At 44.3% G+C, this 18944-nt stretch overlaps 1 protein-coding gene across 5 annotated transcripts in view; it reads left to right on the forward strand.

The window, feature by feature from the left end:
- Positions 1-18944, forward strand: part of EPC1 (enhancer of polycomb homolog 1) — an 83227-nt gene that overhangs the window by 24618 nt on the left and 39665 nt on the right. Inside the window, exons 1-2 of one of the 5 annotated variants that reach the window (XM_084781959.1) lie at positions 2955-3305; positions 4402-4574. The exons of 1 other annotated variant lie outside the window; for it this stretch is intronic. In XM_084781959.1, coding sequence (XP_084638085.1) covers positions 3153-3305; positions 4402-4434 — 186 coding nt within the window. In that variant the 5' untranslated portion in view covers positions 2955-3152 and the 3' untranslated portion in view covers positions 4435-4574. Of the gene's footprint in view, positions 1-2954; positions 3306-4401; positions 4575-13579; positions 13930-14336; positions 14986-18944 lie in introns of those variants that run through there. 3 more of the 5 variants (XM_084781955.1, XM_084781957.1, XM_084781958.1) reach the window with 3 other exon arrangements.

The raw sequence follows: 18944 nt of genomic DNA on the forward strand, positions 1-18944 counted from the left end.
TAGCCTTGGCTGCCCTGGACTTGCTTTGTAGACCAGGCTGACCTCAAACTCACAGAGATCCGCCTGCCTCTGCCTCCTGAGTGCTGGGATTAAAGACGTGCACCACCACGCCCGGCTCTTGCTTGCTTTTTTTAGTCCAAGCTGGTTCCAACCGTAGCCTCCTCTGGCCTGGAATCCCAGGTCTGTGTACCACACCTTGCCCTGACCGCTCTCTCCAGCACCTCCCTGTGCTGCTGCTTGCTTCAGTACTCTCATTTGTGTCTCCCACAGAGAGAGACCATTATCACCTTAGTTCAGTATGTATTTGTGTTATGAACAACAGGCATTTTAAAGTACAAATCTCTTCCCAAACATGTTTCCATTTGAGAAATAAATGTATTCAGCATACAGTGCTACTAGACATTTCTACACCACTGAGAAGTTCATGTACCTTTTGTTGGGGGTACTTAGGAAAAAAAGAGAGAGGTTTAAGCAAAAACTGGAAGAGAATGTTAAAGACAGTACAGGGTTACTGGTTTTTCCTCCTGAGGAACCTTTGGGTGGGAGAACTGAGAAAAATTAGATCTGAATCTTTATTACTCTGTCCTGCCCCTCAGAATGAGGAGGTATGAAGTGAATGTGGCAGAGGAGCGACACTCCTTTGGGTCCTGAGAAACCTAGATGGGCCTGAGAGTTGGGTTCCAGGGTACAAGGGTATGAATGGAGAACTTGATTCGAAATCAGGAAGTGGGGGGCTCCTTACAGAATTTATTTCTGCAGTGTCATTTCTGCTGCTGTAGGGTGTGAAAACATATATCCATAGGCTGTAATGTTACTGCTGTGTAGGGTATAGATATCCATAGGCTGTAATGTTACTGCTGTGTAGGGTATAGAAATAGATATCCATAGGCTGTAAAAAGGTTACTGCTATGTAAGGTGTACAAACACATCCATAGGCTGTAATGTTACTGCTATGTAAGGTGTAGAAACACATCCATAGGCTGTAAAAAGGTTACTGCTATGTAAGGTGTAGAAACACATCCATAGGCTGTAATGTTACTGCTATGTAAGGTGTACAAACACATCCATAGGCTGTAATGTTACTGCTATGTAAGGTGTAGAAACACATCCATAGGCTGTAATGTTACTGCTGTGTAGGCTGTAGAAACATACACCCAGAGGCTGCTTGTCAGTCCGTTTTATGTTGCTGGGCCTGGAGCCCAGGACCTTGTGCCTGCTACCACATCCCCTACCTGGGAGCCTTTAGGCTGTCATTCCAAAGAAGATCAAAATAATCATTTCCTTGGCTCATTCATTGGCTAAAGACACCATTTTGCCCCCTGGAACCTTCAGTAACCTCATACTACAGGCCAGAGGACTGCCACTGTAATAATATTCAGCCTATGCTGCCCAGCTGTTGAACCTGGCTAAATAAGGGCCATGTTCCGTGGTGGATCTGGCCGTTCTTCCGTTCCCTGGAATGTGATATAGTCTCCTAGGGCTCCGACATCTATTTACTCTTCCTGCCCCCCCCCCCCCTTTTCTCTTCCCCTTCCATAACCTGTGTTGATCTGCATAATCTCACCTGGATATCATCTCCCAAAACTTTGTGACTGCTTCAATAGAGCCTAGCCCTAAGTTACTGGCCACTTCTGCCAGTTCCAAGGAAGAAGCATTGACTTTCATCCCGGTGATGAACCCGGAAGCTGCAGGAAAAGGCAGGTGAAAAGTCCCACCGCCTCCCGGAGACGAGCTGCCACTGCTGGAGCTTAGAGTAACCTTGAAGAGCTGCAGCCCTGTTCTGCTGCCCCGGCCTGAGTGTAGCAAAACGTGCGCTTGTGGGACAAGGGTTGTAATTAATGTTACATGGAAACAAACCTCAAAGATAGCTTGCCTGTGCACTCTAAACTAATTAAGAGTTCACATTCAAACCCTCTATTCAAGAATAGTGAATTGTTTTTACTATGTGGCCCTCAGGGAGGAAGGCAGACTTATAACACGTTTTAAAAATCTTGATGAACATTTGAATTTTTGCCGCCACTTCTAAAATCCATCCTAACAGTCCTCTCAAGTTATAAAATATCTCACCTTAAAGAGATATCTGGGCACGTATTTTAATGTGAAATACAAACTAGATAGTAGCAGTCTTAGCAGCATCTGCATTTTAATGGATTAACTTTTAATCTCCCATTTTATAAAGTTTTCCAGAGAACAGATGGCAAGAGTGCGAACCTATGTTTCTTCTAATACAACAGAAATTCAGGAGCTAGCTGGCAATACAAGACTGGCTCTGGGCATTGGAAACTGTGTTTTAAATGTTTCACCAAAGACTGTTACAGTTTGCGGTAATTATTCTGCTTGCTTCAACTGTACTAAAAGCGGTGACAAAATGTAGGATTGGGGAAAAAAAAAACCAAACTACTTTGGAGCTGCATGTGTAAGCAGTGGGAGATTGACCGGTGGTTTGACGCCGAGCCTGGTGAGAATTACACCAAAAGTTTCGTCTGACTTAGGAGTTAGCACGCGGTTTCCAAGTCCCTGGGCCTCCCGCACTGCGCTGCGCTGCGCTCGCCCTGCGCGGCCGGCCCCGCGGTGACAGGTGCCCGCGCCCGGGACGCAGGCCGGGGGAGCATCCCTGCCGCTCTCCTCCTCCGCCGCCGCCGCCGCCGCCGCCTCTCCAGGGCCCGCGCGGGCGCCCGCAGCCGCTCGCCGCTTCGCCCGTCCGAGGGACCGCGCAGGGCGGGCGGCGCTCGCGGCCGGGCGGAGCGGCCGAGGCGAAGGCGAGGCGAGGCCGGCGGGCCGGGGGTTGGCGGGACGCGCGCTCCATGCCGCGCCGCGCCGGCGCCCGCTCGAGCCCGCGCTCCCCCCCGCGCGTGCCCGCGCCGCTGCGCGATGCAGTGTGGGGAATGGCTGGGGTTGGCTGAAGAGCGCACAGTGGAGTTTTAATGTCCGCCATGTTGGCCATGGCGTATTGAAGAGAGCGAGTGAGCGAGGCGCGGAGCGGCACAGCCTCCCACCCTCCCGGCTGGTGTCAGGGCCCGGACGGCGGGCTTTGCGCTCCGCCCCCAAGTCCCCGGCAGCGGCAGGCGAGTGGAGACCGAAACCCCGGTTCTCCATGATCCCGCTGGCCGGGGCCGTTTCCCCAGAGCGGAGAGGTATCTGCTGCGCCTGAGATGAGTAAACTGTCGTTTCGGGCGCGGGCGCTGGACGCCTCGAAGCCGCTGCCGGTCTTCCGCTGTGAGGATCTGCCCGACCTGCACGAATACGCCTCGATAAACCGGGCCGTGCCGCAGATGCCCACCGGAATGGAGAAGGAAGAGGAGTCGGTACGTGTTAACTCCCCTGTCCGACCCGCCGCCAGGCCCGCGCCCTCCGCTGCCCGCGGCGGCGGCGGCGGCGGCGGCGGAGCAGCAGACCCACACAAAATGGCCGCCATCTTCTCTCCGCCGCCGACTCTCGGTCGCCGGCCGGGCCTGTCCCCCCCGCCTCCCCGGTGCTCGGGCCCGGGCCGCCGCGGCCCGGCGGAGCCCACCCTCCCCCCCTCGAAGGCCTCCCGCCGTCCCCGGCCACTGGTACCGGGGATCCCGCGGAGTTCGGGGGCCCCCCGAAAGGCACAAAGGGGTCACGTGACGAAGCCGCCGGCAGCCATTTTGTGGTCTCAGTTCTTGGGTTGGGCCTTGTGCATCCGGAGAGGGGAAGCGGGCTTGGGCGGCGGTGGGGGTGCCGCGAGCCGGGAGCGGGCCGCGCCTGCAGGCCCCTCGAAAGGCCGCTGGGTGGCGCTCCGGGGCCGCCGCGGCCTGGCGACGGCCGCGGACTCGGTGCGGTCCCCACGTGGAGCCTCCGAGGGGCCTGTCATGCCGAGGGTGCTCCCGCGTCTGCCCAGGCGCCTTTCCCTTTGCAGAAGATAAAACTCCCGGCCTCGTCTTGCTTCCACCCGCCGTGCTGGTTATCCCGCAGGTTTAAAAAATAAATAAATAAAAAAGAAGACGTCCCCTACTTTTTTTTTGATCTTTGAGACAATGTTGCAGATTTGTTTACAGTTCGTTACTCAGTTTCTAAAGGCTGCAACTTTTTAAGTCATTTGTAAATCAAATTTAGGTTCGCCTGGTTTCAAAGTAAACATTGGGAAGGCCTGGTTTAAATGCGCTCGAAGGCCCCTTTCCCAGTAATAGCAGAGCTGAAGTTGAGTGAATTCTTCCCAGAGGTCCTAACAGTAAGATCTCCAAACTGGATTGGGCTGCGGTAATTACTTTATTGTCTATACAGCTAATAGATGACTTACTGTAGCTGTGGCCTTTAACTTGCTGTGGAAGTTGGGTCCAGACACAGAGATAATAGAATCTTCCTGTCATTTCCCCCAGATCGTTAACATTATAACTTGATGACTTGTAATTCTAAGGACTTGCATACATTGGTTTCCAGGTACAGCCACTTATACAGGGTGCAGTGTGTTGACAGTTCAAGGAAGTCGAGGATTCCCATGGACTTTTGTGCTCCAATTTTGTTGTGGAAAATTGTACTGTAATACTTTTGATGGTACTGTAAGAATTTCCTATTCTCTGTAATGTTTTTCAAAATAAAACTCTTTAAACTGCTTGGGTTGTTTAACCTTTTAAAGTAAAGTAGCTTTGACAGTCAAATGTTCCTTCGGGGTGGAGGGTCTTGAGTCTCACTCACAGCTGAGTGCTAAGTGGTTGGAGTAGCCGAGGTGTGTGGGGTGTAGCCTTCTGATTCAGCAGCTTACTGTCTGTGAGAGCAGTGCTCTTTATTTTGACTTGTATCAACCTAGAGTAGAATGGCAACACTGTTTACTTTTAAAATAAGTGATTTGTTTTTTGTTTTTTTTTTTTAATTAAAGTACTTGTGACTGCAGCATCTTGTCTTTTTGTTTTATTTTTGTTTCTCTATGTAAGTTTTACAGATACTACTTTCAAGTTGGGGTGCTGGTGTTACCCTGCTCGAGGGATTAATTTGTAGCTCTTGTGCATCTAAGGTGGAAATCATTAGCTAAGCAAGACCCACAGCACTTTAGCAACAGAGTTAAGTCTTGCTTATCTGAGTCTTTCAGACAGCCCCAAGAGCTACGACCTAAAATGAGAGCTCAGCTCACCTGAAGGCTCTGTCAATGCATGTTAACATTTACAGATCATTTTTGTTCACGGAAACAATTTTGGCAGTGTGCAGTGGCTGTCACTGGGTTTTAGCCGGTGAAGTTCCAACTTTTGTTAGATATGGGGATTTCTTTTTCCCCTTCAGAGTATCTTTTTCCATCATCTGCTTTAGAATTTTTCAAGTCACAACCAACCAAAACTGTATTATGGATGAATCGTAGATGTCTTAATAGAAAACTTTGAAATCCTCTGGAAACAAACTGCTCCACAATCCTGTATGCCAAGCCACGAGTGACAGGCTCTGTAAGCCTCAGTATTGGCAGTAGTATGTTGTACAGCATTGAAAAGTGCTAAGCATAATGTAATTTGGAGTAAAGAGCTAAAGTGAAGTTCATCCGCAGGCACATGCTTCCTGCCAGCGCCTGTAACCTAGGACCTGACCTGCCTGGCTAGTTTAAGGAGAAGTATGGCTTTTTAATTTAGCCTCAGTCTTGAGACTGTTAGAAATAGGATCTAGTTATCATAATCCAACTTCATGGGTGTATAGGATTCTATTAGACAAAACAGATTTAGACGAAGTGTCTTATCTACTGCTTTATATGAAACATTTCATGATTTAAAAAAAAATACATCTGCAGAATTGTATCTCTTGTAAAACTACCTAAGGATATAATTGTTGCCTTATAATAGTTGTTGTGGTTAAAGAATCTAGGTTTGGATCTGGTTTGCCTCAAATACACTGTCCCCCTCCTTAGCCTGTGGGTACTGGGATTAGGTGTAAGTCGCCATAGTCAGTTTAGAAACCTCTTAGCACTGGGAGGATAACTTCTCAGTGTACTTCTGTTCTACCAGCCTTAGTAATAAAACCTGAACAAAAATTAAACCCGGTAGCAGAAACCTGTGTTCTGAAGGCTGGGGCCACCCCAGGGAATATATCAAGATCCTATCAAAATCCAGGTGTGGTAGTGCACGCCTTTAATCCCAGCATTTGGGAAGCTGTGAGTTCTAGGCCAGCCTAGTCACAAAAGCGAGTCCAAGAAAAACCTTTTAAAAAAAAATCCTACAAAAAATGAATTCAAAAGCAAAGGATTAAGACCCTACTTTTGTGGTAAAGCATTTACCTAGTGGAAGGACCTGGGTTCATAACCCCAATACCTTTCAAAAAAGATGGCCATATTGACCTAATTACATTTTTTGTTTGGTTTGGGTTTGTTTTTTGTTTTTGTTTGTTTGGTTGGTTGGTTTGGATTTTGGTTTTTTGAGATAGGGTTTCTCTTTTAGTCCTGGCTGTCCTGTACTTTCTAAGTAGACCAGGTTGGCCTTGAACTCGCAGAGATCCACCTCCCTCTGCCTCCCAAGTGCTGGGACTAAAGGTGTGTGCCACCATGCCCAGCTAGTATGCTTAATTTTTTAAGAGACAAGTTTAAGTAAGTGATGATACACACACACACACACACACACACACACACACACACACACACACACACACACACACTTTTTGGAAGGTAAAAGTAAATTGTTGCTCCACTTAAAAACTTTATTGTAAAACTGAAAAATAACTGGATTGTAGTGCTTGAAGTGACTAAATTGTAAATGTTGGGGATTTAGTGTTTCAATTCATATAGTGTAATAAGTAGCAACTTGCTAATTCAAAAAGTAACAGTTGATGGAAATTTTGTACTTAGAGTCACCTGTAAATTTCAAAGCTCAGAAAAACAATAGACTAGTAACTTCATGAGAAAAGTGAATGTTGTAAGAGTGGGAGAATAAAAAAGACAAGTTTAAAAAAATAAGTGAAGGGTGGATGTGCTGTTGTCATTTAGCATCTCTTAATTATGTAATCTTATTATCTATAATGCCTTAACTGTGCCACAGTTTTACTTACAACTGGAAGATACCTTTCCAAAGAGATTTAACACTATTGGATGGTTTTGTTTTTTTTTTTAACAATTGACTTAAGTGATTAAAATTGGAACTTTATAGTTTACTTGTACAGAAACATTTGCAGGTTTTAACTAGTTGTGTTTAAAGTGGTGTCTGGCAAATTGGAGCTACTTTAACTTTTCCAGAGAGCACTTAGGGGAACAGGCCGTCATTTCTGAGGAGTGGAGATGTAGCCTGTTACCTGGCTAGACTGAGTTGGGTGTGATACTTGAACTAATTGGAATAAGATGATACTGAATTGAAATTAGCCATGTGGTCTCTTGAGAGTGAAAGAATAGAATCTAGTTACCATAATCCAACCCTGTAGATTTATAGGAATCTAACTAGGCACAACAATCTTGAAGTCCTGCCTTGTCTCGCCTTCATTCCTGTCTGGTATAGTGTTACCATACCCAAGTAAAGGATTTATAGACAGTTTTGGTTTTCTTCTAAAATTTTCTTAAGGTAAGAAAAAATTGGAAATATGCACATATTCCTAATATAAAAAGCTAATATAAAATTTTTTGAGAGGTCATTTTTCAGCTTCATAAAAATAAGTTTGACAGTTTAAGTGATAAGCTTGAAACTCTGATTTCCTTTTGAAAGAAAGCTATGGGGTTGTGCTTGTTTTTGTTTTTTGTCCTTAGCATGTTAAACCAAGTTTATCTCTTGTGTCTAAAGCTCCAAAATTCACCCATTTTTTTTTCCATTCTGTCAACAGTTTTGCAAGTGAAGCAAAATACCCATTGTTACAGAAGCAGAATTAAGAAAGTACAGATGGGGCTGGAGAGATAGTTTAGCCATTAAAGGCTAGGCTCACAACCAAAGATAGATAGAAGAAGCTGCAGGTGGCTGGATGGTTCAGCCATTAAAGACTAGGCTCACAACCAAAGACAGAAGAAGCTGCAGGTGGCTGGGTTAGGAAGGCGCTGAAAACCTGGCACTTTGCATTAGACAGCAAAGGATCTAGACACAAAGGTATTTGAGAAAACAAAGTTTAATTTTCAGTAGAAGTTTCCTTTATTGCTGATGATCTTTGCTTACTTGAGAGATGTCAGGGCACTGAGGCTTGCCATGAACTCCTGTACTCCAGTCTGCCAGGATTATAGGAGTAGACAGTCACCCCTGAGTTGATTAGAAGCTTCCTGCTGGGGTTCAGAGGTGCTGTTCTGGAAGCTGGTGAATCCCCTCCATAAGCATGTGAGAATTGGGGACGTGTTTTTCAAAGGACAAGGCTTATACTTTCTTGAAATTTTAATGGGAACTTTATTTCATCTCAGTATGGCAGTTGTTTTTAAAATAAATCTAATAGAGGGACAATAATAAGTAGACAATCCAAAAAGAGACTAAAGAAAAAACTATAAAGAGGACCTATGGAAAATATCCATACCAGGTTGCCTCAAATACTGTTAAACGTGTTCTTTCTGGATCTTTTATATCTTCATTTGGGAGCCAAGCTCTGTAGGAATACCGGCAGTAGTCATAGACCATCTTTTCATCTAGAGACAAGGTTGTTGAGATCACAGAGAGTCAGTGAGGTTAACTCCCACTTTATTATGCAGTTCAATATTGGGGTTAGTTTATATCTCAACTTTTTTAAAAAAGAAATTACAATAAAAATGGATGGCTTTTGTATCTAAAGGAAGTTTTGTGGGTTATTTGTGAATCAGCAATAAAATTTTTTACCAAGTTACATTTTCTTTTCATTACTGGAACTTTGTTTAACAGCACTGTTTAAATACAGAGGAAACAAGGGATAGAAGACTTTGTAAAAGCTTGCAAGTCTCAGGAAGGATTGAATATTATACCAGTGTTCTGTTAAAAACAGAATGAGCTTTATTTGGTTGTGTAAAGGCTTTTGTTTTGTTTTGGGGTTGTGTTGGTTGGTTGGTTGGTTGGTTTCTCTGTGTGACAGTCCTGACTGTCTTTTCATTTCCATAGCTTAGTTGTTTGTTTGTCTTTTGTTTTTGGCTTTTCAAGACAGATTCTGTGTAGCCTTGGCTGTCCTGGACCAGGCTGGCCTCAAACTTACAGAGATAGGTTCGCTTGCCTCAGCCTCCCCAAGTTCTGGGATTACAGGCATGTGTCACAATGCCTTACTTCACAGACCAGTTTTTAAAGATTGCTTGTTTACTTGTTTTCATTTTATGAGACACAGTTTCTCTCTGTAGAACAGGCTGGCCTTAAACTCACACACACACACACACACACACACACACACACACACACACACCCCTTCCCTGGGATCAAAGGCATGTACCACCATGCTCAGCAGGTTTTGTTGTTAATAAATGTTCTTTGTACACATGAGAACATTGATTCTGACTACATCTGTGTTTCTACTTCTTAGAATTAGATAACACACAAGGAATTGAGATTTTATATTGGAATTAGTAAAACAAGTTGCTTCTGGGTACATAGTAGTGATAGAAAAGTGTAATAGAACTTTTAGAGATAGAAGAGTATTTTTAACTTCTAAACTAAGTTTTGGACCATTAAAAATGTTGCTTCTAAAGTTAGGCATGGTGGCTCCTGTCTGTAGCCCTGCAGAGGGTGAGAATGAGGTCGAAACTGCTTTGTGGTGAAGAATGAGACCTGTTGCCGAAGGGAAAGAAGAGGCAGTGGCTTTCTACGAGAGTATGTCAGGCTATAAGGAAACCACTGGTTTGTGTCCAGTGATTCCTGATGATGTTGCCTTCCGCACATTTTGTTAACTTTCTGAAAGCCCGTGGTGATAAGTAACTAGGCTGTTAGAGTACTTTAAACTTAGTGGATGCCCGGCTCTGTACTTTTAACTGCAGTAATTAAGTTCCATCCAACAGTCACTGTCTGTTGCCATGTTGTAAATAGATAATAAATTTCCTGGCCTTGAGAAGTTTGTGATATTCTGTCTGGGTTGCAGCCTTGATTGAGTGCAGAAATGAATTCTTGAACAATACGATGTTAACTTTAAAAAGCTTGCTTTAGCTTTGGAGGTGCATTGTGACATGGCTTACTGAATTTTGCAATGGATTCCTGAAATAAGTCAGTAATATGTTCCCCTTAGTATTAGCAAGTATACACCTAACAATTTAAAATGTCTTGTGGGTGATTTTTTTTTCCCAGTTCCAGGCTTTGTATGAATTGGAATGAATTAGTTTCATAATTCAGAACCCAAATAGCACTTACATGCTACGAAAATGCACCTGGACTGAGTCCTTTAACCAGCCACTTACCCTCACTGGATGAACTTAGTGTGGCTCCACATTACGAGGTAGCTTTGAGAAGTAAAGAAGGCATGTATAAAAATGGTGAACACATGCATGCCATTGCCAAATGCTAGTTAGTTTTTAGAATGACCTTTTATTGGTGCTCAAAAGTAGTTTAACATTTATGTAATCAGAAGTCAATGATTAACTGGTATAAAATGTGTTCTCCTCCCTAAAAGAGTTCCATAATACAGTTGTAAAAAACTGTCTTTAAATTTAGGTGATTATTAAAACTGGGAATTAAGCCTGGTGTGGTAGCACATACCTTTAATCCCAGCACCCAGAGGCAGGCAGACCTCTGAGTTCAAGGCCAGCTGCTCTACGAAGCAAGATCCAGGACAGCCAGGGCTGTTTCATGGAGAAACCATGTCTCGAAAAACGAAATAAATAAGTAAATAAAAACTGGGAATTAGGTAGAAAATAAGTTTAGTCCAGTCAGAGCTGTCTCTTGGGTGGGTATACCTAAGACCATGTTTTCTTAGCTAAGAAAGACAAGGTCCTGACCTGTAATAGTTTCCTGCTAAGGTAATATTGTGCCTTAAGTCTTGAGTTAATTAATGGCGTCATTTGCCTATCATTTACAAAAAGTTAGTCAAGGCTCGTGGATAACTGGTTCTGCTTTAGTCGTAGAAGGCTCAAGTTTAAAGCCAAGCTTTGAAGGATATATAGGAAATAAATGGATGAAATAGTCATTGAGTACTTTTGATTATTGTTGAGAAATTGGGGTTAGAGCTAGTGTTCTGTAATCACAGTTTCATATAACTTTTTTTAACCTTTATTTTATGTGCATTGTTTTGCCTGCATGTGTGAGAATGTCAGATCTTGGAGTTACAGACAGTTGTGAGCTGTTATGGGTGCTGGGATTTGAACCTGGGTCCTCTGGAAGAGCAGTCAGTGCCATTAACTACTGAGCCATCTCTCCAGCCCCCTCAAATAACATAAATAATGTATCAGTAAAAGATGTCTGAGGTTAAAACAAAATATAAATATAGTAGTTTTGAAACATAAAGCAAAAATTTGGTCATTGTTTTGGGATACTTGAGGTGAGAGGCATTGTGCAGACAGTAACAGAGCTAAGTGCATTTTGTCCCCTTGAGTAGCAAATGTTGCATGTTCTGGGAAACAAGTGAGCCTTGTGAGTGCAGCAGTGGCCACGAAAGGGTGTTCTATGTAGGTCTTGCTCTCCAGCCTCTTGGCTCTATGAGGGTGGGAATTGTGTTTCAGTTGCACATGGATGTGTTTCTAGGGTCTGAAGTAGTGTCTGGCATGTAGTAAATGTCAGTATTTAATAATGACTGGATGAGAAGGAAGGTATAAAAAGTAAACTTTTAGCATAATCCTTAAGTGGCAATGAGACAAAACCACAGGATTCCAGATAAAAGGGAGACAGTTTTTTTAAGCAGTGGTCCAAGCACACTTAGCTGAGACTTGAATGGTGAGACTGACCCAGCCCTGTGAAGACCTTTCAGGTAGACAGTCCAGGGACGGTAACCAAAGAAGACCCGTGTGACCACAGCACCATGAGGCCCATAAGTGCTCAGGGGTGAGGACTTGAAAGTACTTTGAAATCAGGTTTCATATAAAGGAGCAACATACACTACCACCCGCCCCCCCCCAGCTCATTCTGAAACCCCATGTGGAGAGGAAGTCCTTTGGGGCAAGAGTGGCTGGGTAGGGAGTGTTCCCATGGGGCTTGTGTATTTAGACTCTGGAACTCCAGAGGTTGAAGCTGTTTGAGGGTATATGGAACCTTTAGGAGGTGGGATGTCGCTTGAGGAAGTGAGTCATTGGGCATCCAGGCTTGAAACAACCCTTCCTGTCTCACGTCTAGCTGACCTGTCTTCCTTGGTCAACATCTTGGAACACGCGACTGTAACCAGGTCCTCCAGCCACCCTCTCCCCCTTCCCACATCATAGCCTATATCCTCCTAACCTGTGAAACAAAAGGAGCCTTTCCAGTCTTAGGATGCATTTCTCTAATGTTTTGTAAAAGCAAGGGAAATTGTAACTAATAGTACTGCTTCACTAATAGACTTTAGCACACACTTGGTATTTAAAGTTACGGCCTACAACTCAAGAACTGTTAGAGGCAGGTGCAGCCAAGACTATGGGAAAGGTTACATGGTTGACTTTGTGCTGTGGGCTTGTTCCACTGAGTGATAGAAAGGAATATTTGTTAGAGAAATAATAAAAGGGGAAAGGGGGAACATAGCAAGTACAGGAGGTGCTTGGAATAAATACATTTGCTATAAAAGGCAGGGTAAGAAATCAGAGTAGAAACTGGAAGGGACTCTGAGGTCTGCAGATGATTTATAAAAATGTGTTACAAAGTCCTAACTCAGACAAGGGAGATAAAGAAAGCTGAGCCTCAGATTGGTTTGTGGTCACAGCACAAGGAAGAAATCCCAAATACAGCCTTGCAGCACAATGTGTTGAGACAGAATTCATTCAGAGTTTGAGTGATGTACAAAGGCCGCACAGAAAGAGTGCCAGCTTTCCTGAAGCTGATCTAAGCTGATGAGGAACTTCAAGTTTGTGGGAGGAGAGATGGTTCTCAAAACCTAGGGCCAGAAATGTTACCCAGCCTGGCCAGGAAGGACATCAATCTGGAAGAGCACTCTGGAGACCTTTTGCCAGTGTTGTTCTAAGCTACCGTTCTGAGCGTGGAAAGATGGAGCACTAGGCTCAAATGAATCTGAGGTTAAAACAACTTGTGTTGCAGAGCAAAGACCACACTGTGGCTGACACTCAAATAGCCTGCAGCCTAAAACTCAGCATTTGGCATTCAGCTCCAGTCACCAGGATGGGGTTAGGCATGCTGAGGCACACCTGTAATTTTAACACACTGAAGCTGAGGCAGGAGGATTGCTTCAAGTTTGAGATCAGCCTGGACTCCATAGTGTTCAAGGCTCTGTCTCAGAAAGGGGGAAAAATTACCAAACACTCAAAGAACAGAAAAATGTGGCCCATTCGGTAATCACATGAGTAGATAAAAGCATTTATAGGTATAAGGAACAGCAAAGTACTCCAGTTAATATAACAATGATTTTGTTTATAAAGATGAGAAGATCCTATCTTCTCTAACTCAGTGGCTCTGCTCTTGATAACTCTGTCCCTCCAGGGTCCCTTTGACAGGGGAGTTGGTCACTAGTCAGGAGAAGGAACACCCCCTCTTCTAAGGAAGGAAGACAAGCTATGGGGCAGTGCTAGTTAGTTGAACTGGTCATGAGGATGAGGCCACATATCCTAAACTTAGTTTCTCTGTGACATAGCAAGTGAGGTCATCACTAGTGAGGAGGGAACCTGAAATCTAAGGGAAGACAAAACTTCCCGGGAAAATGTAAAAGGATTGATGGATTTGTGATCATTTAAAAATGATAGCTTGGACCACTCAATGAGAATCAAGCATCCAACTTAACTTTTGGTACAAAATGTAGACAATAGGTTTATCTCAGGTTGAAGTTCATCCGGCAAATACAGAAGAGGATGTGAAGAATGGTGAAATCATAAGTATTTATGAAGTAAATTAAGTAAAGCAGAGGAAGAAGATGTAGGGGGCTAATTAATGGGTAGTAAAAATCAATATGAGGCCTACTGGAATGGAAGGCTCTGGAAATTGATTGTTTCGAGAATAGGAATGCATGAGTGGGTGAAAGGAACCAAGTCAGGCAAGTAAAGAACAGGATGCTTGTGTTTAGATTTTAGAGGTATAGTTATTGGTAAAAGCCAGTTTTGTGGAGTAGAACCTCAGGAGTAATCATAGAAGTGCCTGAGAGAAGGCTGGGGGTGGTGGCACACGCCTTTAATCCCAGCACTTGGGAGGCAGAGGCAGGTGAGTCTCTGTGAGTTCAAGGCCAGCCTGGTCTACAAAGTGAGTACAAGACAGCCAAGGCTACACAGAGAGACCTTGGCGGGGGGGGGGGGGGGGGCAGGGGAGGAGTGCCTGCAAGAGTCATGGTACTGGTGATTATAGGAGCGGACACTCTCAGGAATGATAGCAGGATGTGGCACGGGAATGTGGTGGTCTCTGGCTGGCTCTAGAACAACATGGTTGTATGAAAGGACAACAGCAACAAAACATGGTGGATTAGCTGTGGAAATCAAGGAAAATGGTGCCCTCCCTGTAGGTGTGGGCGATAAGAAAGACAGCTGCATGAGCACTGCTTGGGAGACACTGCAGAACCAGTTAGATCAACACATGGAAACTGGAAGTGGAAGAATTGGAGAGGTCAGGGAAAATAGAAGGATTGGGTCACCTTAGCTGCTGTTGAGAGCAGAGTGCAGGGCAGAGCCAGAACCGCCCTGTTGGTTCTCATGTCTGCAATACAGTTTATATAGCCCGAACCAGAGGCTGAGCTGTGAGCGCACCGTGCTGCAGTCAGATGGAGGAAGCCTGAGGAACGGCTGCTCCGCTGGGTGCAAGTTCTCGGACCCTGAACATGGAAAGGTGCCATAAGTCTCCTGCTGAGGGGAGGGGCTCTTGCCGCTGCCTCCCAGTGCTGTGATGACAGCAGTGCACCACCACGCCTCATAACAACCTGCACAAGAGTTTCCCATAGCACAGCTGTTTCAGTGCTCAGGAAGTGTGCCTTTATGGGTCGTTGTGGAATATCTGAGACCTCGCCTTCATTCTCTACATCGCTTCTCAGCAGGTTTAACTGTCTTCCTACCTGGGACTTTCTGGAAGTGTTGGAGGCTGCTTTTCAGTTGTCACAGTTACTGAGGTATTACTGCAGTTATTACGAGGTGGCTTTTATACATCTCACAATACAAAAATAGTCCCACAGAACATTCCAGTAGATAAAATTTGTATGTGAATTAACTGCACCTAGGCCCTAGTACCATGTTTCTCAGAGGTTGGGGGGCAGGAGGGAGTGCTTTTGAGACATAACTGCTTTTTCCAGGAATGCAGCTAGTATGTAAGCGCTGTATGGCATATTCTTTTTGGACTTGCTCAGAACCTCTTTAAGCATTATCACTTTGTTATAATATTTCTGTGTAAGGACTCAAGATCATTTTAACTTCTTTTGGTTTTAGTCCTTGAAGTACAGAAGTGTTCAGTAGTTTTTAAAATGCCACAGCTTTAAATCACGAAGAGGATTATTGGTTGTGGAGTGTTTTAATAAATCAGTGGGCTTTGATTTTTATACAGGTATGTCTTTTTTTGTTATTGTTTTAAAGATATACAGTGTTTTGCTTACATGTACACCAGAAGAGGGTATCAGATCTCATTATAAATGGTTGTGAACCACCATGTGGTTGCTGGGAACTAAACTCAGGACCTTTGGAAGAGCAGACAGTGCTCTTATCCTCTGAGCCATCTCTCCAGCCCCCCTCCTTTTTTAAAATTTATTTTAAGTTTATGTTTGTTTTGCCTGTGGTTATGCCACACATATGTATCTGGCCTCAGAGGCACTGTATCCCCCACTTCTGTCAGATCCCCTGGAAAACAGATGGTGGTGAGCTTGCAGTGTGGGTGCTGGGACTCAAACCTGGGTCCTCTAGAAGAGCAGCTGGTGTTCCTACCTGCTGAACCTCTGTAGACCTAGCCAGGTCTGGTTTTATTAATGATTTAATATGACATAATGGATTCAGAAGCATTGCTTACTGGGCAAGAAAGTCAATTCAGATAAATTGCTTCTTTAACTGTGTGCTCAGTTTCCCATGCGATGTGTTGGGTGCATCAATGCATTATGAAAAAGTTATTAGATGTCTAAACGGGGTGAGGAGAGAGGGAGGTTTTAAGAATCTCTGTACAGAGGTTAGAGCACTTTGTTGGGAAGGTTTGTGGTCACTCTTCCCATAGAGGAAGGTACAGAGCCCCTTTGTGTGATGTGAACGGCCCCGGCATGATCTGACTGCTGTCTCCACTTGTTCCCCTTCCCTTTGCTCCTTTGCTCTTCCTGCCTTTCTCTCCTGTTGTTTGTTGCTCCAGCAGAGCTAGGTTTATTAAGGAGAGACAAGAAAGAACTTATAAGACTTGGAGGGGCACCAATAGAAGAAACCCCTGTAAATCTGTACTTGTTCGACAACAAATTAGCCCCGGGTTTGCCAGCTTGAACTGTATGTTTTGGTACTGAGGGCTGAGGATCTAGAGTTGGCTTATCTCCATGTTGCTGGCCTGGAGCCGTAACGTAGATGTCCTTTCACCAGAGCACCTCTCTTCCCCCAAATAAGAGTGGTGAATAAGGGCCACAGTCTTCTATGATCTGATTTCAGAATTTATATGCTGTTAATATGCTCTTGGTCACATAATCCACCCAGGCAAAATGTAAGAGGGCTTTATACATGGCCAGGACTGAGATGTCACCACAGGCTTCACACGCCTTCCACATTCTTACTACCCTCTGCCCAAAGTCCCCCAAGGCTCACCCTACTACAGTATGAGCTTGAAGTCTAGTGTCTTTACCTAAGTCAGTTTCAGTACAGTTGAGAGTTGCTCATGAGCATAATTCTTCTTGACCTAGAAAGCTAAAAATAAAGAAGTTTATTATTACCTGCTTCCTCCAACATGTAATACTGAGCCACATTTTCAGCCAAGTCCCATTGTTTGCTTTCTGCCAATATTTGGGCTTTTAAAAAAAGATTTATTTATTTATTACATATACAGTGCTCTGCCTACATGCATGACAGAAGAGGTCATTAAATCACATTATAGATGGTTGTGAGCCACTATATGGTTTCTGGAATTGAACTCAGGACCTCTGGAAGAGCAGTCAGTATGCTTAATCTCTGAGCCAACTCTCAGCCCAATATTTAGGTTTCTAAGGGTCTCCGTTTTTTACTATTTCTTGTCTCTTTGCAGTCCAAGAGACCAGTCTTCTTTAAAAAAAAAAAAAAAAAAAAACTTCATGAGTTTTCTTCAAATTGTATTGAGTTCTATTAGTTGAAACCATTTGTGTGATTAAGTTACTTATTTGGTTTTGCCCATTCTGGCCTTGAACTGGCTGTGCAGTCTAGGGTGACCTTGAATTCCTAAGCCTTCTGCTTGCATCAGCCACGTCCTAGTGTACACCTGGCTTGTGAGAGTAAACTTCTTTAGATCATACCTTGATTAGTCCTGCTGAGAGGCAACACTCCTGCCTTACTGACAAACTCTGGGCTAATGTACCCTCGGAGCCCTTACCTGTGCTCCCAATGTCTGGGACCTAAGGAAGGAAGATCCCCACCAAGGCCAGCCTGGGCCACATAACGAGACCCTGTCACAAGAAAGACCAGAACTCAGCATGCCTTTTGGACCCGGATTTCTGGCATTGCCAGGGTTTGCTTGCTTATTTGATTGATTGTGTTTTGGTTTGGGGGTGGGGGGTTGGCTCAGCATCCATTTCCAAATGTTTGGTTTATTTGTAGGGAGGCACTGCAATTTTTCAAAACCATCACCCTGCTCTTGTTTTAAGAGTCCCTGATTTACTTATGTTTATTTATTACTATGTATACCGGAAAAAAAATTCTAACTTTGGCTCAGAAAGTCTCCCTAGTTCCAACATCTAGCTCACTAGGTAAAATTTCCACTTTTCACAAATCTAAAGGCAAAAGCATAAACTTTCTGCCCCTTGCTTGAGTGTATATGCTTTTGTTTTTATGCCTTCACCTGCACAGCCATGAGACACACTGCCAGGCTTTTTTGGTGTCTTCTTCGCTAATGAGCTCTTGGGTCAGTGGACCAGTTCCAAAACTATTGTGGTATTTAGGCTTTTGTTAGGACAGCAAAGAATAAGTATCAACATGTGTTATCTGTTACCATGCAACTATCTCAAAGTTAGCAGCTTGAAATATCAAACATTTATAATCTCATGGTTTCACAGGGTCTAGGAGCCACTTTCCTGGCAGTTCTGACACTCGTTCAGAAGAGTCCTTCAGAGTTGCCAACACTGCTTGCTTGCAGACTGCTTCCAGACTCACATCCTCAGCCCATGGCTTCTGTCCATCACCATCCAAGCCTCCATTGGCTACTAGCATGACTTGCATAGCATCTGGCTTCCTTCAGAGCATAGGACCCAAGAGAGGCTGAGAGCGTACCCAAAGTCTAGTCTCTAGTTACCTAATCCTGGAAATGGCACAGGGTCATTCTTACCTTGATGCTCACACATCAGCCAGGATTTTGAATACCAAGAAGCAGTTGTATCTCAGATTAGTCTTGAAGGCTAGCTACCATAGACCCTCTGCCCATTGGGCAGTAATGTCCCCTTTTACTGTCACCTCAGTTAAAACCCTTTTTGCTGTCAACTTAGTTCAGGGCTGCCTGTCTCAGAAAAAAAAAATAGTTCTGAGAAAACTTAGCCCCCCAATAATGTTGTATCCTAAATGGCACTCAGCATTTGTGTTTTGGGAGTGAGAGGGCATGAGAAGTTGTAATGAGCCAAACGTAAGCCCGAGAGGATGTCAGGAGCTTGCCTGAGTCCTGGGCAGAGTGCACCAGCTTGCACACTGAGCTACATTCTCAAAGTGTGGTGCTAAGACTGTGGTGTCTTTTCCCTCGAGGGGCTTAAACTTCATAAGAGAAATTAGACAGTGTGAGGGCTCTGTTTTCCAAGTTCCCTCTTTTTTAAAGATGAGAAATAGTTTGCTGCAGCCAAGTTGCCACTCAGTGCAATGAAAATAAGCCGGCTTGATGCCGGCTGGTGGTGGCGCATGCCTTTAATCCCAGCACTGGAGAGGCAGAGGCAGGCAAGTTGCTGTGAGT

The sequence above is a fragment of the Acomys minous genome (assembly GCF_964271855.1).
Source record: "Acomys minous genome assembly, chromosome: 5".
Classification (NCBI taxonomy): Eukaryota; Metazoa; Chordata; class Mammalia; order Rodentia; family Muridae; genus Acomys; species Acomys minous.